The sequence below is a fragment of the Ranitomeya imitator genome, chromosome 2, assembly GCF_032444005.1.
Source record: "Ranitomeya imitator isolate aRanImi1 chromosome 2, aRanImi1.pri, whole genome shotgun sequence".
NCBI classification, from domain to species: Eukaryota; Metazoa; Chordata; class Amphibia; order Anura; family Dendrobatidae; genus Ranitomeya; species Ranitomeya imitator.
The window spans coordinates 261,406,590-261,431,484 of NC_091283.1; the positions used below are offsets into that span (position 1 = coordinate 261,406,590).

Sequence of the window (24,895 nt, forward strand, 5' to 3'; positions counted from 1 at the left end):
GGTTTGAGATTTGGCTGTGTTCATTCACTGGTGATAATTGAGACCTTTTTCACCTATTGGTAGTTCAAGAGGATCACATAAGGGACCCTATCCAGCTGTACTGTATATCCGGAGAAATTTCCCTGGATTTATCCGGATTCTAAAGAAGCTCATCAAGTGGACCCTTTCTGGATAATGATCATATACTTTTAAATCCTCTTTTTGTATGGCTATTGGTTAAAATGTGTTGTGATCTGTCTATGATATTGTATTACTGTGTGACTTACCATATAACTTGGACAAACTAATGGTGTTGCTTGGGTGCAGGGCTGCGGTATGTATTTACATAGTTTAAACACAAGAGGGCAACAATTCCTGCATTCAGTGCATCTAGGTACTATGAGGTTTCTCCCATGGTAATTTTAGGGCTTCAACAAAATGGCGACGCGCATGCGCACCATGCTCCGAAGTCCGGCATTGTGCCCGAAGGCCTCTTCTATCTTCTGCGTGCGGATGTGACGTCACGGGGGATTTCCTCCTCACAAGCCGAAGTTGAGTGCCGGAGCGGTGGTGGTATGCGCGACACACTATTGGCCATTATGTGAGAGTACTAACGCCATATAAACTAGTACAACTTGAGACATGACATGCACACTTCCCCTTGAGAAAGTGGTACGTGAAACACGCGTCGGGGTGCTTTTTGATATCAAGGACGGGCGTATTACATGGGTACGTGTTGGTCTTTATTAACTATATACTTATTGATTTATCTTGGCACTTGCACTATGCACTTTACGGCCAGTTTGGCCTGGTTCTATATAATGAATGCTGATGTGTTGGTGCTTTCTTTGTGAATCACATGTCCCAGAGCCTGTATAGATTCTCTTTATCTAATTTTGTGCAAATATATTCGGGTATAATTCCTTTCCTCTTACTAAGTATTATGAGATGTTCTTTATATTTGTTACTTCAAATAAAACGTGTTATCTTTCTAACACTCTTTGTGTGAGTGGTGTGTCTGCATACTTTGTATCCATATGTGAGGCTATAGTAAATGTACACACCCCTATATTCTGATGGTAGTTGGGAATCCTTTTCTATGGTGAAGGTCCCTATACATTGGCACTAATATGTTTATGGACATTTTTGTGTATGTAATTCCATAGCATCATAGCAAGTAATTCTACTGCACAGAGGCGATCTGATCATCGCCTCTATATCGCAGAGCTGATCGGGCTATAGAAGCTTCTAGTCCCATGGAGAATATTGAAGCATGCCAAAAGTAAAAAAAATAATAATTTTTAAATATAAGAAACATAAACGTTTAAATCACCCCCTCCCCCCTTTCACCTCATTCAAAATAAAATAAAAAAATCAAACATACACGTTTGGTATCGCCACATTCAGAATCACCCGATCAATAAAACAATGGATTAACCTGATCGCTAAACAGCGTAGCGAGAAAAAATTAAAAATGCCAGAATTATGATTTTTGGTCACTGCGACATTGCATCAAAATGCAATAACGAGCGATCAAAACATCGTATCTGCACCAAAATGGTATCAACAAAAACGTCAGCTCGGCACACAAAGAATAAGCCCTCAACCAACCCAAGATCATGAAAAATGGAGACGCTAGAGGTCTCGGAAAATGGTGCAAATTTTTTTTTTAACAAACTTTGGATTTTTTTAACCACTTAAATAAAAAAGAATCTAGACATGTTTGGTGTCTAAGAGCTCGTAATGACCTGGAGAATCATATTGGCAGCTCAGTTTTAGAATTTGGTGAACATGGTAAAAAAAATCCAAAAACCATTGTGGAATTGCACAATTTTTGCATTACACATACATTTTTTTGCAATTTCACTGCACTTGGAATTTTTTTCCCGTTTTCTAGTACAGGACATGGTAAAACCAATGATGTTGTTCAAAAGTACAACTCGTCCCTCAAAAAAAACAAGTCCTCACATGGCCATATTGACGGAAAAATAAAAAAAAGTTATGGCTCTGGGAAAGAGGAGAGCGAAAACTGAAATGCAAAAACAAAAAAGGGTAGGGTCTTGAAGGGGTTAAAAACTGAAAACAATAGTATGACAATAAACTGCTTCACCCAACCACTAACTGAGAGGAGAAAAAGGTTTGGTGTTATCAATCACATTCTCTGAAAAAAGGCCAAGAAAGGAACAATTCTACCGGGGTGTGTAAACTTTTGAGCACAACTGTATGGTGCACTTAATCTCATTTCAACCTTGATAGTGACTCCTTTAGGATACATTTTACTGTATGATGGCAGTTTTGCACATAGCCACTAGATGGAACGACATTTGCCTGAAGTTTTATATCTACACATGGTTTACCCAGATTATATTTTATTGACTTAACTATATACTATTTATCATTATAAGCTGTGTGTTTTCGTCATTTTTGGGCGTAAATGTATGCGGATGTCCGAGCCTCCCTTTGATGTGGGCTCCGGCGCCAAGCCTCATCTTTTCCAGCACGTCAGCTGTTTTGAACAACCTCTGACAGCAGCATTTAACGCGCGCTTCCGGCAAGTGTGCCGGAAATCCTGCCCATCGGTGACCCCGTCACGTGATCGCTGGTCACCGATGGGTTGGTATGACAACCAGTGGTCTCCAGCAGACCTCTGTGGTTGCCACTGCCACATTGCTATGAGCATCACCCGGTGGACGGAACTCAAAGCAAGTGATCAAGTCGGCTACATACAGGCGATTAGATCATCGCCTGTATGTAGCAGAGCCGATCAGGTTATGACAGCTTCTAGTCTCCAAGGGCTCCAAGTCTCCTAGTATGAAGAGCCCCATCCCTATCCTGGTATGCAGGGCCCCATCTCATTGTGGTATGCAGGGCCCCATCCCTATTCTGGTATGCAGGGCCCCATCTCATTGTGGTATGAAGGGCCCCATCCCTATTCTGGTATGATTGGCCCCCATCCTGACTCTGGTATGCATGGCCCAATCCTTATAATTGCCCCCCACCCCCATCCTGGTATGCATGGCCCCATCAGAAAACATTAAACAAAAAAATATTACACTTACCTACCCAGCGCCCCTCGGAGCCTCCTGCTCCGGTGCCAGCAGCTGCTTTATGCTTGTAAGTAGCACGTGGCAGGGACGTCACAAGCAGAGCACAGATGGCGGAGTACTCCCGGGACTGTCACAGTTCAGTATATAAGGTGAGGTGACGTATACACACTCACTCAAACCAGCCACATATTGGCAGACCTTAGACTTCAAACTATATACTTTGTAAGTTTATAAGCCACTCCAGTGTCAGGAATAGATAGTATGTGACAATACAGTATATACCGCTCAGGGAACACTTAACTTTCAGAGATAATCACCATATTCATACTAAATAATGGCACAGATCTTCCAGACACTATGATTGCACACATCCCTAGTCTTTATAACGATATTGGGCCAGCACGATGGCTCAGTGGTTAGAAAGTACAGCCTTGCAGCGCCAGGACAACATCTGCAAAGAGTTTGTATGTTCTCACGTTTGCGTGGGTGTCCTCCCACATTCCAAAGATATACGGATAGGGAATTTAGATTGTGAGCTCCATCGGAGACAGCGATGATAATGTGTGCAAACTGTAAAGCGCTGCGGAATATGTTAGCGCTATATAAAAATAAAGATTATTATTATTCCCTGTGAATCGTGACATGGGGCACATGTTTTTTCTATTAGTCACCTACTGACTAACCTTCAGGGGGTAAATTACGGGTACAGTTTTACATTTGGAGTTAATAAAGTTTAGTTTTATCCTGTTGTCAGCAAACATAAGAAATGACAAGAGGCAACAAATTTAAGAAGATTCAATTTTGGTTAACACTATTCCAACATTATGAACATAAAAAAGGCTTCTCCCCTATGTGACATCACTGATGTTTATTAAGAGTTGATTTCCAAGTAAAATATTTCCCACATTAAGAAAATGAAAAATGCTTCTCCTTTGTGTGACTGCTCTGATGTCTAACAAGAAGCGCTTTCCGGTTAAAACATTTCCCACATTCTGGACAGGAAAAAGGCTTCTCCCCTGTGTGAGTTCTCTGGTGAGTAACAAGATGCCATTTGTGGTTAAAACATTTCCCACATTCTGAACAGGAAAAAGGCTTCTCCCCAGTGTGAGTTCTCTGGTGATTAACAAGATGCCATTTGTGGTTAAAACATTTCCCACATTCTGAACAGGAAAAATGTTTCTCCCCTGTGTGAGTTTTATGGTGCCTAACCAAATCTGATTTCAGGATAAAACATTTCCCACATTCTGAACAGGAAAATGGCTTCTCCCCAGTGTGAGTTCTCTGGTGATTAACAAGATGCCATTTGTGGTTAAAACATTTCCCACATTCTGAACAGGAAAAATGCTTCTCCCCTGTGTGAGTTTTATGGTGCCTAACCAAATCTGATTTCAGGATAAAACATTTCCCACATTCTGAACAGGAAAAAGGCTTCTCCCCAGTGTGAGTTCTCTGGTGATTAACAAGATACCATTTGTGATTAAAACATTTCCCACATTCTGAACAGGAAAAAGGCTTCTCTCCTGTGTGGATTCTTTGATGGCTATCAAGATTTATTTTCCATGTAAAACATTTCCCACATTCTGAACATGAAAAAGGCTTCTCTCCTGTGTGGATTCTTTGGTGTTCATCAAGATTTCCTTTCTGGTTAAAACATTTCCCACATTCTGAACAAGAAAAAGGCTTCTCCCCTGTGTGAGTTCTTTGGTGTGTAACAAAATGTGATTTCTTGTTAAAACATTTCCCACATTCTAAACAGGAAAAAGGCTTCTCCCCTGTGTGAGTTCTATGGTGATTAACCAAATATGATTTCTTGTTAAAACATTTCCCACATTCTGAACATGAAAATGACTTCTTTGCTTTAGGAGCAGTTTGCTTTTCAATGCCTCTTTTGTGACTTTGATTTTCCTTAGTAGTCAGTAATAAATCAGGAGAAGGGACCTGTTCCATAGGATCAGATGATAGATCTTTGCTGTGAATGGATGATGATATATCTGGAGTAATGGCATTCACTTCAGTTGTATCTTGTAGGATCTCAAGATCATCAGATTTAAAAACTGAAGATGTTAGCTGTCCCTCTGATCTCCTGGTACAGTCATCTGCTAAGATAAGAAACAATTTTTTAAATAAAATATCCTTGTTTTATATTATTGAACCTTTCTACTTAGCTTGCCATTTTTATGGACAGTTCATGTAAAAAATCTTTAATTATTTACCAAGACAATGACAGGTCACAGTCTAATAGAAAACCTTGTTGGATGAACCAGTAGCGTGTGGTGTTCAACTGTTTGTTCATTCTGCACCCAAATATCGAATAAAAAGAAACCAATCAATGTTGTGTAGACAAAAACAACAATTCTCATCTCACAAAAAAACAAGTCCCCACTCAGGTCCATCATCTGTCAAAGGAAAAACAGAGGTTCCCACACTACTAGTGGATCAAAGGCTGTTGAAAAGCAACAGAGTTTCTATAAACCAATCCAGAAAAATCCGCTCTCACTTCTGAATCTTGCAGTGTGCTCAAACATTTAGGATCCCTGTTTTTAGCAATATTATAGTGAGAAGAATCCGGTGTGTGTCTCCTGGAGAACAATCCAGCACGATGTGCTGGGTAATAAAATGGCAAATGTGTAATTTTCACTCTCCAACATCCACTGCGTGTACATTTCCGGAAAGTGGCTGTGGAGTCAAAATATTAATTCCTCCTACACACGTGGTCAAAATTGTTGGTACCCCTCGTTTAATGACAGAAAAACCCACAATGGTCACAGAAATAACTTGAATCTGACAAAAGTAATAATAAATAAAAAATCTATGAAAGTGAACAAATGAAAGTCAGACATTGCTTTTCATCCGTGCTTCCACAGAATTTAAAAATATATATATATAACTCATGAAATAAGCCTGGACAGGAATGATGGTACCCTTAACTCAAGCGCTTCGTGACCACCAGCAGTAGATAAACGTGGGCGCTAGCAGAGCTTTGTTCTTACTGTGACCCCTGACCTCATCGAGACCTGATTGGTTCAGGTCCTGATGACATCAACGTCACACCAGCCAATGAGACAAATCACTAGGAAAGTTTGTTATAGCAACGAACTTTCCCGGGCGATCTGCCTCATAAAAATGCTGCTTCTCCTCAGATCTCCTGTCAGTGAGAGATTAGAGGAGAAACAGTGTTACAAGAGCTGCTGGCAACAGCTGTGTCAGTCAGCCATCTTGTTATAAAGTAAAAAAACAAACAGATAAGGCAGGTTAGGGTTAGTGCTATAGTTAGGGTTAGTGTTGGGGCTAAAGTTAGAGTCAGGGTTTATTCTAAAGTTATGGTTAGGTTAAAGAATAAGACTTTTCTCAATTGTCTCCCCAATAATTTGGTCACCTCAGTCACGTCACGTCAGTTTTCTATTTCCGGGGGGAAAAAAAAGAGTAAAATGGCCGTCAGTATTATAGTGCAGAGGAGGCTTATGCACTTTTATGTACTGACAGCGAAGAAAGTGCAGTGTCAGATGGCGATGTGGATTTCGAGGGTTTTAGTAGCAGCGACAGTGATAGCTCAGAAATGAGCAGTGATTCTGGTCCATCCTCACACACAAGGACCAGTACAACAAGGACAAATAGCGCTTCTGGAGAAATGTCTCCAACTCAGGGAACAATGCCCAGTACTAGCGCTGTCCCTTGTGCTCGTGAATTGGTGCACACCAATGTCCAAGGGGCTTTGCATCTTGATGTAGCATTTCCCAGATGGGAGGCTTCGGATACGGCTACTCCATTCATCCCTAATTTTAATGTCATCTACTATATGAAGCTGAATGTGTGTATGTGTGTGTGTGTGTGTGTGTGTGTGTGTGTGTGTGTGTGTGTGTGTGTGTGTGTGTGTGTGTGTGTGTGTGTGTGTGTGTGTGTGTGTGTGTATGTCCGGGATTGGCATCTGCACCGTCGCAGCTACAGCCACAAAATTTTGCACAGTCACACGTCTGGACCCTGAGAGCGTCATAGGCTATGTTGTGAGGTGAAATTTTAACCCCGTGCTTTCCAATTCACCAAACAATTTTGCCCCCATCTACATAATGGGGAAAAAGGTGAAAGGAAAAGTGTTGGAAGCGTCGCAGCTACAGCAACAAAATTTTGCACAGTCACACGTCTGGACCCTGAGAGCGTCATAGGCTACGTTGTGAGGTGAAATTTTAACCCCGCGCTTTCCAATTCACCAAACAATTTTGCCCCTATCTACATAATGGGGAAAAAAGTGAAAGGAAAAGTGTTGGAGGCAAATTGACAGCTGCCAGATGTGAACAAGGGGGACTTAAAGAATGAGAGCGATGGCGCCAAAGAGTATATACCGATCAGTTGCTAAGGTGGGGCCCCAACATGAGATACTCACCACACATGGGGATATGAACACACACACAAAATGCGCCACACACTACCACGTGCTTGAACACATATACCACCCTCAGCACACATTTCACCACACATACACCAACCTCGCCACATAAAAGTCGAAACACAAAAGTCGCCGCTCAAAACTCACCACGCGCAAAACTCGCCACATGCAAAAACTAGGCTCATGCAAAACTCGCCACAAGTGCAAAACTCACCTCATGGAAAACTCGCCACACGCAAAACTTGCACACGCGGAAAAATTGCCACATGCACAAAATTTGCAACACATGCAAAAGTTGCCTCACACAAAACTTGCACATACTCAAAAGGCACCAGACATAAAACTCACCACGTGCAAAACTTGCTGCACACAACTTGCTACACTAACCTGTCACATGCAACTTGACACACAAAAAGTTGCTACACGCATGTTGCCACACAAAACTCATCTCACAAAAGTCGCTACATGCATGTCGCCACACACAACTCAACACACACAACTTGACAGACGAAACTCGCCCTAAAACACACACAAGTCTGGTATTAGCCTTCAAAAATAAAAATCTGATTAATAAGCAGACAAACTACAAGAGCAACAAATGTACCATATAGGAAATACGGCAGCTGTCAGTCACATGACCTGTCTATTATGTGTATGTGTGAGCTAATATATACTGCCAGGGGAAGGGCTTCCTGTTGGCTGGGGATTTATCAGGCTGCCAATTTATCTTACAAATACTGAGGTAAAAATACTGAGCAAATAACGTGTTAACGAGGTCTAATACAGGAGATCACACAGGTATATACAGGGGAGATGACACACAGATATATACTATATACAGGAGAGATGACACACAGGTATATACTATATAGAGGAGGAGATGACATACAGGTACATACTATATACAGGAGGAGATGACATACAGGTATATACTATATACAGGAGCAGATTACCTACAGGTATATACTATATACAGGAGGAGATGACATACAGGTATATGCTATATATAGAAGATGACATACAGGTATATACTATATACAGGAGGAGATGACACAGGTATATACTATATACAGGAGGAGATGACATACGGGTATATACTATATATAGAAGGAGATGACATACAGGTATATACTATATATAGGAGATGACATACAGGTATATACTATATATAGGAGGAGATGACATACAGGTATATACTATATACAGGGGAGATGACATACAGGTATATACTATATACAGGAGATGACATACAGGTGTATATTATATATAAGGGAGATGACAAACATGTATATACTGAGGTGAAAATGAGAGGTGTGAGGTGAAAATGAAAAGGTGTGAGTGCAAAATGAGAGGAGTGAGGGAAAATAGTGGAGTGATCGGAAAATGACAGATGTGAGGTCGAAATGACAAGTGTTAGGCGGGAATGAGAGGAGTGAGGGAGAAAATGAGAGGTGTGAGGGAGAAAATGAGAGATGTGAGGGGGAAAATTAAAGATGTGATTGGGAAAATGAGAGGCGTGATGGGAAAATAAGAGAAGTGACGTGCTATAACTAACCACAGATATTTACTATGCCCAGGCAACGCCGGGCTCTTCAGCTAGTTCCTGGTATAAATGTGGAGGTGGAAAATTTTGGACCAGTTAATTTTTTTAAATTTGTTTCTGACAGATAGCTTGCTAGAGCATATTGTCCTACAAATTTATATGCGTCCCAATTCATCAGCCAGAATCCACAATCCTATTATGCTAGGTCAAATTTATGGACACCAACTCCAAGTCCTAGAAATGAAAAACATTTTTTAGGACTTACATTCACTATGGGGCTTGTTAAAAAAATGAGCATTCGGTCCTATTGGTCCAACCGCCCTGTTCAAGCCACCTTGATGTTTTCTGCCGCTCTTCCTAGGACCCGTTATGAAATGCTCATGAGATTTTGGCTTTTTAATGACACTAGTCAATGCCTGCCCAGAAATGCCCCAGAACATGACAGACTATTCAAAATCAGACCCATCATCGGAGACTTGACAGAAAAGTACTCAAAGCTTTACACCTAAACAGAAAACATTTCCATTTATGAGTCCCTTGTAAAAGTCAAAGAAAGACTGCACCTCAAGCAATTTATTCCTTCTAAGAGGGCAAGGTTTGGAATAAAACTCTATAAAATGTGCGACAGTTCAATTTATGAGGGGAAACATAGCCAACTAAACTCACCTACTTATCTGGGGACATCTGGAAAAATTGTTTGGGAGCTGAAAACTCCATTTTTACAAAAAGGCTACAATCAGTATGTTGACAACTAGTACACCAGCATCCACCTATTTATAAGTCTGGTTGAACATAACATGGGGGCTTGTGGGACCATTCACAAAACTATCAGGGGTTTCCACAATCATTGGTCACTGCACCACTAGGAGAATTCTTTCAGGGAAGTATTTTCTAAAATGCAGTCACTTTTGGGGGCTTATGCTGTTCTGGCACCTCAGGGGCTCTGACAATGTGACAGGTCACTCACAAACAATTCCAGCAAAATCTGCTCTCCAATATGGCGCTCCTTCCCTTCCGAGCTCTGCCATGCACCAAAACGGTGGTTTACCCCCACATATGGGATGTCAGCATACTCAGGACAAATTGGACAACAACTTTTGGGGTCCGATTTCTCCTGTTACCCATTTTTTTAAAAAATTGAGGTTGAAAAGTTCATTTGTTGTGGAAAAAATATGATTTTTTATTTTCATGGCTCTACGTAATTAACTTCTGTGAAGCACTTAGAGGTTCAAAGTGCCCACCACACATCTAGATAAGTTCCTTGGGAGGGTCTAGTTTCCAAAATGGTGTCACTTGTGGGGGTTTCCACTGTCAAGGCACATCAGGTGCTCTCCAAACGTGACATGGGAACAGCTAATTATTCCAGCATATTTTACATTCAAAAAATCAAATTGCGCGCCTTTCATTCCGAGCCCTTCATTCCGAGCCCTGCCATGCACCCAAATAGTAGATTTTTGGCGCATGGCAGTAGATTTCCCCACATATGGGGTGTCGGCATGCTCAGGGGAAATTGCACAACAAAATATATAGTCCATTTTCTCCTGTTACCCTTGTGAAATTAAAAAAATTAGGTCAAAAGGTAACTTTGTGAAAGAAAAGTAAATGTTTATTTTTTCCTTCCACATTCCATTCATTCATGTGAAGCACCTGAAGGGTTAATAAACTTCTAGAATGTGGTTATGAGCACCTTGAAGGGTGCAGTTTTTAAAATGGTGTCAGTTTGGGGTATTTTCTGTCATATTGACCCTCCAAACTCACTTCAAATGTGAGGTGGTCCCTAAAAAAATGGTTTTGTAAATTTTGTTCTAAAAATTAGAAATCGATGGTCAACTTTTAACCCTTATAACTTTCTAACAAAAAAAATTTGTTTCCAAAATTGTGCTGATGTAAAGTAGGCATGTGGGAAATGTTATTTATTAACTATTTTGTGTGATATGACTCTGATTTAAGAGCATAAAAATAAAAAATTTGAAAAATGCAAAATTTTGAAAATTTTTGCCAAATTTCCATTTTTTTAACAAATAAACGCAAGTTATATCAAAGAAACGTTACCACTATCATAAAGTACAATATATGACAAGAAAACAATCTCAATCACCAGAATTCGTTGAAGTGTTAAGAGTTATGACCTCAAAGTGACACTAGTCAAAACTGAAAAAAATTGGCAAAAACAGGCTCTGGCATGAAAGGGTTAATGCTCTGCTGCACAACCTTTTGAGGCAATCGTGCAATCAAATGATTCCTGTAACTGTCAATGAGACTTCTGCACCTGTCGACATGTATTTTGGGGAGGGAGGGAAAAAACAAAATCGCAAAATCGAAGAAAACTAGGGTCATGAAGGGGTTACTGTGTTTAGAAGTTTTTCTGGCTCTTTTGTTACCATTTGTATTATCCGTCTCTGATTTGTCATCAGTTTTCCTCCTGCGGCCACGTGCAGGGAGGTGGCTACAGTCCCATGGATCTTACAGTTCTGAATAATATGTGCAACTGAAGTCACAGGAACATCAAGCTGCTTGGAGATGTCTTATAACTTTTACCTTTTAGCATGTTTGTCTATAATTTTCTTTCTAATCTCCTGAGACAACTCTTTCCTTCGCTTCCTCTGGTCCATGTTGAGTGTGATACCATGTCACCACACAGCACAGTGAGTATCTGTAGCCCTATATACAGACCACTCACTGATTCCAGGATTGTAGACACCTGTGATGCTAGTTAGTGGACACACCGAGATTTAACATGTCCCTTTTGTCACATTATTTTCAGAAGTCCCATAATTTCTGTCCAGGCCTATTTCATGAGTTTTATTCTGTGGAAGCATGGTAGAAAAGCAATGTCTGACTTTCATTTGTTCATTTTCATAGATTTTTGATTTATTATTACTTTTGTCAGATTCAAGATACTTCTGTGACCATTGTGGGTTTTTGTCATTAAACGAGGGGTACCAACAATTTTGACCACATATGTATAGATTATAACCCTCAATGAGTTAATTTATAAAATGGAATCACTTTATGGGGATTTCAACTATTTTGGGTTTCTGTCATTTAGTCATATTATGGCTTCTGCATATGGGATCAGCGACCTGTCATAAGCCAATACAGATGAATATGTAATCAGAGCACCACATAAAGCCCCACTCACAGCCCCGCCCCAGAGCACAAGAATCTCATTAGCTGAAAACTACAAATACAGATTACACAACAGTAAACCAGAGTTGCATTCATTTATGGTGGACCATTGGAGCTACTATGAATCCTGACCAGAAGATTACAGAAAATAATATTGTGCAGAAATCTGAACTTCTTAGGATCAAAAACAATGTAATTTATGAGGTGGAGTGAATCCATGAAACCAGGGCTGGAGCCAACACATCTCCTGCAGGCGGGAATAAATGTATATTACAGCCATCAGCCACGCACAGCTCAGAGATATATCATGGCACCGGTGTGATGGGTTTATGTAGATTATCACAATCCTCGTGGAAGTTAGTCGGTTTTAATACAAATTGAAAAGTCGGGATAAAGGAAAACTCTGTTATTGTCCAGAAATTCACACTTGGCCTCACTGCACATTTAATGTTGTCGATCATAAAAGTGAAGTTTGGCCAGAAAGACGGGACCTGGTCTTGTAGGGACCATAAGATCACATTCAGCAGCACAGAAGGGAGAGAAGGGAGATTCATCCGATAAGATCTCAGGGTTCTAGGAAGCCAACAGCATCATTACCCTCCGCTTTCTCTTACAGGCCCATCAGAATATTTTTCTTCAGGTGATTTTCTATCTTGTCAGCACATTCTACGTACGCTGTCATTTGGCTTTATAGTTCACAGATCTGGGCAGGTAACAGCGTCTCCTAAACCCAGGGGGTAGGTGAATCTACCAGGTTGTAAGTTCTATAGAAAAGGGCTTTCAATGACCAAAGTCATTAGAACAGTTTTGGGTGGAGGAGAATGTTGTGGTCTAGAGGTAAAATGGTGATCATGGTAATACGGCCGGACTACACCACCGATAAAGCAGCCACAGCCGGTGATAAGAAGAATCTGTGACCTCTCTGCATTTAGTGGTCACTACTCACCTGGGTAGCCATATGTGGGAATCTCCTCTTTACACCGCTCATCCCTCCTCACATATGTCTCTGTAGTATTAATATGGGTCAGATCTTCACCCTGAAAAAAATATTATAAAAGTCACCGACAGATGGAGAAGTCCCATCTATGATCACCTCTAATCCTGCCATCTCCACCGTTCTCATTACACAAGTATAAAACATATAATACTGGTGGATAAAACAAGACTGAGCACAAGACCTTCACCGGCGTCTACACATCATAGGGGAGATCTCCTGACACCTTCTCTCCATCTACCTGATGATCCTGAGGAGCATTGGGATCTTCTTGGTTGCAGTTTTGTGGAAGCAGAGGACGGGGACATCTCTCTGGTGTTGTCCTCTTACTGGATAGATCTGGAGGAAACACATACAGGGAGTGAATTCATTCTTTACATACAGATAATTATAGGCCGTGTGTATTTAGTCCTGTCTATTACCTGGAGATGTGAGGGGCTGGGGAACCTCCATTATGACGTTCTTGTACAGATCTCTGTGTCCTTCTAAATACTCCCACTCCTCCATGGAGAAATAGACAGCGACATCCTGACACCTTATAGGAACCTGACACATACAATGATACCGTCATCCCCCGATCCCTTCATAGTGTTAGGCCGGCGTCACACACAGCGTAAAACAATACGGTCCGTATATTACGGCCGTAATACGCTGAAAAGTCCCGAAAAAAGTGGTCCGTAGCTCCTCTGTAGGCAGGGTGTGTCAGCGTTTTTTGCGCATGGCATCCTCCGTATGTAATCCGTATGGCATCCGTACTGCGTGGTTTTCTCGCAGGCTAGCAAAACCAACATACCGCTATAGAAGTGATCCATGTGTCCCAAAAAGAAAAGAAAATATATATATACTGTCTATATATATATAGTGTGTACAGTAAAATCACACTGACAGCTTACAGTAGAATAGGTAGAATAAATGTGTACACATAGAATAGGTATATATATATATATATATATATATATATATATATATATATATATGTCAGTGAGACACATATATGTATATATATTAATATTTATTCCAGCGCTATACAGCTTGAAAGCCGGTAATTCAATTACCGGCTTTTTCTTTCTCCTTCCTAAAACCCGACATGATTTGAGACATGGTTTACATACAGTAAACCATGTCTTCTCTCCATTTTTTTTGCAGATTCCACACTACTAATGTCAGTAGTGTGTATCTGCAAAATTTGGCCGTTCTAGCTCTTAAAATAAAGGGTTAAATGGCGGAAAAAATTGGCGTGGGCTCCCGCGCAATTTTCTCCGCCAGAGTAGTAAAGCCAGTGACTGAGGGCAGATATTAATAGCCTGGAGAGGGTCCACGGTTATTGGCCCCCCCCTGGCTAAAAACTTCTGCCCCCAGCCACCCCAGAAAAGGCACATCTGGAAGATGCGCCTATTCTGGCACTTGGCCACTCTCTTCCCATTCCCGTGTAGCGGTGGGATATGGGGTAATGAAGGGTTAATGCCACCTTGCTATTGTAAGGTGACATTAAGCCTAATTAATAATGGAGAGGCGTCAATTATGACACCTATCCATTATTAATCCAATTGTAGTGAAGGGTTAAATAAAACACAAACACATTATTTAAAATTATTTTAATGAAATAAAAACAATGGTTGTTGGAGTATTTTATTCAACGCCCAATCCAGTCACTGAAGACCCTCGTTCTGTGAGTAAAAAAACATAATAAACCAACAATATACTTACCCTCCGCAGATCTGTAACGTCCAACGATGTAAATCCTTCTGAAGGGGTTAAAACATTTTGCAGAAAGGAGCTGTGCTAATGCAGGCTGCTCCTCGCTGCAAAACCCCAGGGAATGAGGCTAAAAATAGATCAATGATCTATATTTAGCTTCATTTGCGGTGAGGCGCCCTCTGCTGGCTGTTCATAGATCGTGGGAAATTACCTAGAAAGCTCCCTGGCTTTCTAGGTAATTTCCCACGATCTATGAACAGCCAGCAGAGGGCGCCTCACCGCAAATGAAGCTAAATATAGATCATTGATCTATTTTTAGCTCCCTGGCTTTCTAGGTAATTTCCCACGATCTATGAACAGCCAGCAGAGGGCGCCTCACCGCAAATGAAGCTAAATATAGATCATTGATCTATTTTTAGCCTCATTCCCTGGGGTTTTGCAGCGAGGAGCAGCCTGCATTAGCACAGCTCCTTTCTGCAAAATGTTTTAACCCCTTCAGAAGGATTTACATCGTTGGACGTTACAGATCTGCGGAGGGTAAGTATATTGTTGGTTTATTATGTTTTTTTACTCACAGAACGAGGGTCTTCAGTGACTGGATTGGGCGTTGAATAAAATACTCCAACAACCATTGTTTTTATTTCATTAAAATAATTTTAAATAATGTGTTTGTGTTTTATTTAACCCTTCACTACAATTGGATTAATAATGGATAGGTGTCATAATTGACGCCTCTCCATTATTAATTAGGCTTAATGTCACCTTACAATAGCAAGGTGGCATTAACCCTTCATTACCCCATATCCCACCGCTACACGGGAATGGGAAGAGAGTGGCCAAGTGCCAGAATAGGCTCATCTTCCAGATGTGCCTTTTCTGGGGTGGCTGGGGGCAGATGTTTTTAGCCAGGGGGGGGCCAATAACCGTGGACCCTCTCCAGGCTATTAATATCTGCCCTCAGTCACTGGCTTTACTACTCTGGCGGAGAAAATTGCGCGGGAGCCCACGCCAATTTTTTCCGCCATTTAACCCTTTATTTTAAGAGCTAGAACGGCCAAATTTTGCAGATACACACTACTGACATTAGTAGTGTGGAATCTGCAAAAAAAATGGAGAGAAGACATGGTTTACTGTATGTAAACCATGTCTCAAATCATGTCGGGTTTTAGGAAGGAGAAAGAAAAAGCCGGTAATTGAATTACCGGCTTTCAAGCTGTATAGCGCTGGAATAAATATTAATATATATACATATATGTGTCTCACTGACATATATATATATATATATATATATACCTATTCTATGTGTACACATTTATTCTAACTATTCTACTGTAAACTGTCAGTGTGATTTTACTGTACACCGCACTGAATTGCCGGCTTTTCTCTCTAACAGCGCTGCGTATTTCTCGCAAGTCACACTGCTTGTCCGTGTGTAATCCGTATTTTTCACGCTTCCATAGACTTTCATTGGCGTATTTCTTGCGCAGAACGGTGACAAACGCAGCATGCTGCGATTTTGTACGGCCGTAGAAAGCCGTATAATACTGATCAGTAAAATACGGCAAATAGGAGCAGGGGCATAGAGAATAATTGTGCCGTATTTTTTGCGAGTTTTACGGACGTAGATTCTGCGCTCTTACGTCCGTAAAACTCGCAAGTGTGACGCCGGCCTTACTGTATAATGTCCCAGCATTCCAGGCAGTGTCACCTCTCCAGTCAGCAGCTCAATCATCTTGTAGATGAGTTCTAGGATCTTCTGGTCATTGATGTCCTCATGGATCAGGGGGTGAGGTGGAGGCCCCGTGATTGGGCTCAGGGGTCTTCCCCATCCCTCAGACACAGGGTCCTGACAGCGATCACTAGAGGTCTTCTTCACCACTGTATAATCCTGGTAATGGAGAGACACATTAATAAATCTCACTACAGACATCTCCAGAGTCCTCACCTCTCCAGTTCTGTCCATCTGTTATTCCCATAGATAAGAATGATGTAATGTGACGTCATCAGAATCTCTCACCTCTCCAGTAAGCCGGAAGAGGATCTCTAGGGTGAGGTGTAATATCCTCTCCGCCATCTTTTTTCTGTCCATATCTATCTTTGATGGGTGCATACAGAACAAAGCAGCAACACTCACCGGTCCAGGTGTGGTCTGAATCCTTTATTTAGAAAATACAAAAAGACACTGTCATCTTCACGGCTTGGGACAACAAGCAGGGAAGGAGGTGAGCAGGATGTGACGACGGCCGCTTTGCACCGACGATAGCGCTTCCACGGGTCAAATGACCGTTCAGCCAACTCTTATCTCATGTGTATGGGGCCGTTAGTATTACACTGACAGCAGTGATGATACACGGCACTACAGTAGTACAGGGCATCACCGGAGTCATCAGAGGCTTGTATGTTGTATGGTCGCACTGATCAGAGGGGTTTAACAAAGGGTTAAAGTGAAAACATCATAGTTTCACCAACAAGAAATATCCATCACTATATGGGAAGCAGAGTCACTGCACAATGTTAGTTAAGTCTCGTCCATAACTACTTTATTATACTCTATTATCCTGTACACAGTGGAGGAGATAGAAATCACAGGTCCGACAGCAACAGCTGGAATTGGGCCCTCCAACGGAAAGAAAAAAATCTGTATATATATAAAGCTCTGTGTGTGTGTGTGTATGTATGTATGTATGTACAGTATGTATGTGTGACAAGCCACGCCCATTCCACATAGCAACCAATCACTAAGCATCTTTCATTTCACCAGAGCTGTTTAAAAGAAGCTGAGCTGTGATTGGTTGCTGTGAGCAACAGTTTTCCCGCTCCACAACACCTCAGCAGACACTGACCGGGTGGGAGAAATCTAGCATCCCTGGGAACATAAGCTCCAGCCATTGTCTGCCCCCCAGAAAGGAGCAGAGAGCACATGACAGAAATGAATCCCCCTCCTCTATTACTGCCGCACTCTATTGTTACCGGCATAGAAAATCGCATTATCAGCGGCCGCACACAGAGCCGCACTGCCAGGTTACAAAACAGCACATCTCCAGGAACTCCCTGCTCAGCGCCACCCAGCTCGGGACTATGGGATGGAGGATGTGTGATGGGTATATGGGCACGGGACTATGGGATGGAGGATGTGTGATGGGTATATGGGCACTGGACTATGGGATGGAAGGTGTGTGATGGGTGTATGGGCACGGGACTATGGGATGGAGGATGTCTGTGTATATGGGCACGGGACTATGGGATGGAAGTGTTATGGATATATGGGCACGGGACTATGAGATGGAGGATGTGTGATGGGTATATGGGCACTGGACTATGGGATGGAGGATGTGTGATGGGTATATGGGCACTGGACTATGGGATGGAGGATGTGTGATGGGTATATGGGCACTGGACTATGGGATGGAGAATGTGTGATTTGTATATGGGCACTGGGATATGGGATGGAGGATGTGTGATGGGTATATGGGCACTGGGATATGGGATGGAGGATGTGTAATAGGTAAATGGGCCCTGGACTATGGGATGGAGGATATGTATGATGGGTATATGGACAAGGGACTATGGGATGGAGGATGTGTGATGGGTATATGGGCACGGGACTATGGGATGGAGGATGTGTAATAGGTAATTGGGCCCTGGACTATGGGATGGAGGATATGTATGATGGGTATATGGACAAGGGACTATGGGATGGAGGATGTGTGATGGGTATATGGGCACTGGACTATGGGATGGCGGATGTGTGATGGGTATATGGGCACTGGACTATGGGATGGAGGATGTGTGATGGGGATATGGGCACTGGACTATGGCATGGAGGATGTGTGACGATCTCCCGCTTTGACTACTCCAACATCCTTTTCTGTGGCCTCCCTGCTAAAACCCTTGCACCTCTCCAGTCCATCCTTAACTCTGCTGCCCGACTAATTCATCTCTCTCCTCACTACTCCTCCACTTCTGCCCTCTGCAAATCTCTTCACTGGCTCCCATTCCCTCTTGCCTTGTCCATGTATGGTTTGGTCCAGTAGCCCATTTATCATCAGATTGTCCTGTTTCCTCGACATCCGATTCGGACCTTGTTAATCCAGGTGACGCCTGAACTGACATGACTCTCTTTGATCAAGTCATGACACTCTCATGTTTATTGAGGTAGGCACCATAGTGTTATGGACCACTACTGGTATATTATGTCCAACAGGGCAGAGCCAGGATTTGAACCCCAATCTCCCACATTGGTGGCTGTGATTTTACTAAACGAGGAACATGTATTGCCGGCTTCTATTATATCCTTTACCGAATGTTAACAACTTTTTCTGATCTTAAGAAAAATGCTCGTGTTACCGATCATGAATCCGAATGTACCATATTCGTGCTGAATTTATGTTTGGAGATCGTTTTCTGAACATATTCGCTCATCTCTAATTATGGCCACCACAACCTGCTACACAAAATAAAACCCCACTCAGTATGGAGGCATTTACAGTCCACCACAACCCCAGTATAATGGCCCCTACCAGCCACACATTCAGTATGAGAGTCCCAACAGCTCTTCTCTTAATATGATGCCCCACAATTCCTGATATAAAACCTCACACTACTCAGCCAACCCGGTTCCTGAGGAGCGCTGCTCTGGTCTGTGCGGTGTGAGTACTGAGGCTCCGTACTACAGGTGTGATGTAGTGACATCATTGTGTCTGCAGTGCATGGAGTCTCAGACTCAGAAGTGAAGGCTGAATGGTGGATCAGGAGCTTTCCACTCCCTGATTCACTAATCTATTCAGCGGTATCACCATCATGGGAATGTGGATATCGCTGACATTGTGATGATGGGAAGGAGAGGGTGACCAATACCGCACCCCACCGAGCCCTGTCAATTCATAGGCATCATAGCAACCGAGTGGGCGACCTTTATGGATGATACACTCCTGCCTATCCAACTATCGTATGGAAATATCTCATAGATCCTGGGTTCATTAGTATTTGCACCAAGGATGAGGCTAAGTGAGTACCGTATATACTCGAGTATAAGCCGACCCGAGTATAAGCCGACCCCTCTAATTTTGCCACAAAAAACTGGGAAAACTTATTGACTCGAGTATAAGCCTAGGGTGGAAATGCAGCAGCTACCGGTGAATTTCAATAATAAAAATAGATCATTATTATCCCATAGCTGTGCCATATAGTGCTCTGCGCCGTTCATTATTGCCCTATAGCTCTGCCCCATATAGTGCTCTGCGCTGTTCATTATTGCCCTATAGCTGTGCCCCATATAGTGCTCTGCACCGTTCATTATTGCCCTATAGCTGTGCCCCATATAGTGCTCTGCACCGTTCATTATTGCCCTATAGCTCTGCCCCATATAGTGCTCTGCACCGTTCATTATTGCCCTATAGCTGTGCCCCATATAGTGCTCTGCACCGTTCATTATTGCCCTATAGCTGTGCCCCATATAGTGCTCTGCACCGTTCATTATTGCCCTATAGCTCTGCCCCATATAGTGCTCTGCACCGTTCATTATTGCCCTATAGCTCTGCCCCATATAGTGCTCTGCACCGTTCATTATTGCCCTATAGCTCTGCCCCGTTCATTATTGCCCTATAGCTGTGCCCCATATAGTGCTCTGCACCGTTCATTATTGCCCTATAGCTCTGCCCCATATAGTGCTCTTGCACCGTTCATATTGCCCCATAGAAAGCTCTGCCCCATATAGTGCTCTTGCACCGTTCATATTGCCCCATAGAAAGCTCTGCCCCATATAGTGCTCTTGCACCGTTCATATTGCCCCATAGAAAGCTCTGCCCCATATAGTGCTCTTGCACCATTCATATTGCCCCATAGAAAGCTCTGCCCCATATAGTGCTCTTGCACCGTTCATACTGCCCCATAGAAAGCTCTGCCCCATATAGTGCTCTTGCACCGTTCATATTGCCCCATAGAAAGCTCTGCCCCATATAGTGCTCTTGCACCGTTCATACTGCCCCATAGAAAGCTCTGCCCCATATAGTGCTCTTGCACCGTTCATATTGCCCCATAGAAAGCTCTGCCCCATATAGTGCTCTTGCACCGTTCATATTGCCCCATAGAAAGCTCTGCCCCATATAGTGCTCTTGCACCGTTCATACTGCCCCATAGAAAGCTCTGCCCCATATAGTGCTCTGCACCGTTCATACTGCCCCATAGAAAGCTCTGCCCCATATAGTGCTCTGCACCGTTCATATTGCCCCATATAGTGCTCTTGCACCGTTCATATTGCCCCATAGAAAGCTCTGCCCCATATAGTGCTCTTGCACCGTTCATACTGCCCCATAGAAAGCTCTGCCCCATATAGTGCTCTTGCACCGTTCATATTGCCCCATAGAAAGCTCTGCCCCATATAGTGCTCTTGCACCGTTCATACTGCCCCATAGAAAGCTCTGCCCCATATAGTGCTCTTGCACCGTTCATATTGCCCCATAGAAAGCTCTGCCCCATATAGTGCTCTTGCACCGTTCATACTGCCCCATATAGTGCTCTTGCACCGTTCATACTGCCCCATAGAAAGCTCTGCCATTGTCGCTGCTGCTGCTGCTGCAGTAAAAAAAAACACAAAAAAAACACATACTCACCTCTCTTGCTTGCAGCTCCCGGCGTCTCGTCCCAGCGTCTCCGCTCTGACTGATCAGGCAGAGGGCGCCGCGCACACTATATGCGTCATCGCGCCCTCTGACCTGAACAGTCAGAGCGCAGAGACGCCGGGAAGATGGAGCAGCGCCCGGCGGCTGGAACGCGGACAGGTGAATATGTGATACTTACCTGGTCCCGGCGTCCGGCTCCTTCCCCCGTACAGCTGTCTTCGGTGCCGCAGCTTCTTCCTCTAATCAGCGGTCACCGTTACCGCTGATTAGAGAAATGAATAGGCGGCTCCAACCCTATGGGAGGTGGAGCCGCTTATTCATTTCTCTAATGAGCGGTAACGGTGACCGCTGAAGAGGGGAAGAACTGCAGCACCGAAGACCGTGGGACGGCAGGGGGAGCGCCAGGATCGCTGGGACTAGGTAAGTATACCTCAGCGCCCTCACCCGCCGACCGTGACTCGAGTATAAGCCGAGAGGGGCACTTTCAGCCCAAAAAATTTGGGCTGAAAATCTCGGCTTATACTCGAGTATATACGGTATTTATTAATTGTCGGTGGTCGGAGGTAGTCAGTGAGGTGGATGGTACCATATTGTGCATGTAGGGGACAGTACTGTGGGAACATTAGAAAGTGGGGGGATGGCAGTACTGTGGGGACATTATCCTGTGTCTGTGGGAAGCCACTATTGTGGGAACAAAATACTGTGTGTGGGGGTATGGCGGTACTATGAGAACATTATAAAGTGTGTGGGGGTATGGCGGTACTATGAGAACATTATACTGTGTGTGGGGGTATGGCGGTACTGTAGGAACATTATACTGTGTGGGGGTATGGCGGTACTATGAGAACATTATACTGTGTGTGGGGGTATGGTTGTACTGTAGGAACATTATACTGTGTGTGGGAGTATGGCGGTACTGTAGGAACATAATACAGTGTGTGGGGGTATAGCGGTACTATGAGAACATTATACTGTGTGTGGGGGTATGGCGGTACTATGAGAACATTATACAGTGTGTGGGGTATGGCGGTAGTGTGAAAATACCTTTTTTACGAGAGAGGCCAGTACTGTGGAAACATTATACTGTGTGAGCGCCATCATATATATTGCATAAGGGGTGTAAAAAGAAGAGTCATAAAAAAGACTCCTCAGGGCTGTGCTGCATTTGTACAAAAAGACTGCTACCTGCCGTCCAGACGGGACCATGTGACATCAATGGGAAGAGGGAGGGTTTCCGGAGGGAAGAGTCTAGAGGGTACACCTGGTCAGGAGACCGTGATGACGCAGTTACTGATATTATAAAGGCCGGAGCCCCAAAGGCAGAACAGATTTGGCGCCAACAAAGGAAAGGGGTGCGGGGAAGAATCTGAGGTACCAGCTCATGGTAAAGTGCCCGAGGCAGCTGGGTGTGGGGCAGAACCTGCTTACAGGGCATAATGGGGGCATTACACTGTGTGGGGCCAAGAAAGGGGCCCTGTACTAGGAGAACAATCCGCTCCCTCACTTCCTGTCCTCCATAGTTGGCTCGTATGTATCTATTACAGGAAACAGAACAACAACGTTATGAGTCTTATAAAGAGTCTCTGTGCAGAAGGGGTTAATGTCCCCGCGCTCAGTAATGGGGAATCTCCACATACCTCCACCTGCAGAGCCGCACTCCACATATATGGCTGCTCTGTGCGCACAGGACCTGTGATGAGGTCACAGGGGGAGGAGTCAGGGGTCACGTGATCCGCAGTGAAGACGCTACATGGAGACTTCTCCTCAGTCAGTGGCATTTCCGCCATTATTTGCCCTCACTACTGGCACAATTACCTCGCGTCGCCTTTTATACACAATGTTATGTGTGGAATGTAACGTGTGATTTCTCTGGAGACAAATAGACCCCACACATGAGGGAATTATTACCGGTTACCGGACGTCTAGTATATGGCGGCATATGATTGTGCTATCGCCTCCACACCAGGAGCTAAAATGCCGAAATCTCGCTTATTTACCCCCTTCCAGTGTCCGGCTAAGGGCTTGTTTCCATTTGCGAGAAACACGTCCGTGTCTTGCATGTGAAAACCAAGCTCTGGCGCCGGCACTTGTGTTGCTATGCGGCCGCACGCTCCGCTCTGGAGTGCCGGCACCAGAGCTTTGTTTCCACATGCGAGACACGGACGTGTATCTCGCAAGTGGAAAACAGCCCTAAGGGTCATATACGGCCATGCTCCTCTCCAGTCGCTGTGGGGGTTTGTTAATAGGATGGAGGGCGGCGTCCATGCTTGGACTTCAGAGAGAGTAATAAAATCACAGTTCACCTTCCCTATCCTTTACCCCTAAGGCCGGCCTCACACCAGCGAGTATTACGGACGTATGAGGCCGGCGTCACACTTGCGAGTTTTACGGACGTAAGAGCGCAGAAACTACGTCTGTAAAACTCGCAAAAAATACGGCACAATTATTCTCTATGCCCCTGCTCCTATCTGCCGTATTAAACTGATCCGTGTTATACGGCTTTCTACGACCGTAGAAAATTGCAGCATGCTGCGTTTGTCACCGTATTGCGCAAATAAAACGTCAATGAAAGTCTATGGAAGCCCCAAAAATACGCATTACACACAGACCAGCAGTGTGACTTGCGAGGAATACGCAGCGCTGTTAGAGAGAAAAGCCGGTAATTCAATTACCGGCTTTTGCTTTCTCCTTCCTAAACCCGACATGATATGAGACATGATTACATACAGTAAACCATCTCATATCATCATTTTTATGCATATTCCACACTACTAATGTTAGTAGTGTGTATATGCAAAATTTGGCCGTTCTAGCTGGTAAAATAAGGGATGAAATGGCGGAAAAAATTGGCGTGGGCTCCCGCACAATTTTCTCCGCCAGAGTAGTAAAGCCAGTGACTGAGGGCAGATATTAATAGCCTGGAGAGGGTCCATGGTTATTGCCCCCCCCCCTGGCTAAAAACACCTGCCCCCAGCCACCCCAGAAAAGGCACATCTGGAAGATGCGCCTATTCTGGCACTTGGCCACTCTCTTCCCACTCCCGTGTAGCAGTGGAATATGGGGTAATGAAGGGTTAATTTCACCTTGCTATTGTAAGGTGACATTAAGCCACATTAATAATGGAGAGGCATCAATTATGACACCTAACCATTATTAATCTATTAGTATGAAATGGTTAAAAAAACACACACATTATTACAAAGTCTTTTAATTAAATAAATACACAGGTTTTTGTAATATTTTATTATACTGGTAATCCACCTGAAGACCCATGTCACCTGAAACAAATGTAAACAAAACAAACAACAATATTCCATACCTTCCAACGATCAGTCACGTCCCACACTGTAAATCCATCTGAAAGGGTTAACTAATTTTACAAGCAGAAGTGTTGTGAATTCTGTTGTCAAGCTCCCTCCTGTGGTCATGAATGGTACTTCGGCTGGTTCTGTCCATGGACTTCCTCTGGTGGCTGTGAGTGGAACTGCTGCTTCTGAGTTTCCT

General features: G+C 43.4%; 1 protein-coding gene across 1 annotated transcript; it reads right to left on the bottom strand.

Moving 5' to 3' along the window:
- Positions 1 to 3,805: 3,805 nt before the first annotated feature.
- On the bottom strand, positions 3,806 to 23,076 carry LOC138663011 (gastrula zinc finger protein XlCGF57.1-like). The gene is made up of 7 exons (XM_069749053.1): positions 23,029 to 23,076; positions 16,789 to 16,927; positions 16,480 to 16,659; positions 13,496 to 13,619; positions 13,315 to 13,412; positions 13,026 to 13,116; positions 3,806 to 5,125 (listed from the first exon to the last, which is right to left on the bottom strand). The coding sequence occupies exons 2-7, from the start codon at positions 16,879 to 16,881 to the stop codon at positions 3,933 to 3,935; spliced, it is 1,779 nt and encodes a 592-aa protein (XP_069605154.1). The 5' UTR covers positions 16,882 to 16,927; positions 23,029 to 23,076; the 3' UTR covers positions 3,806 to 3,932.
- Positions 23,077 to 24,895: the final 1,819 nt, after the last annotated feature.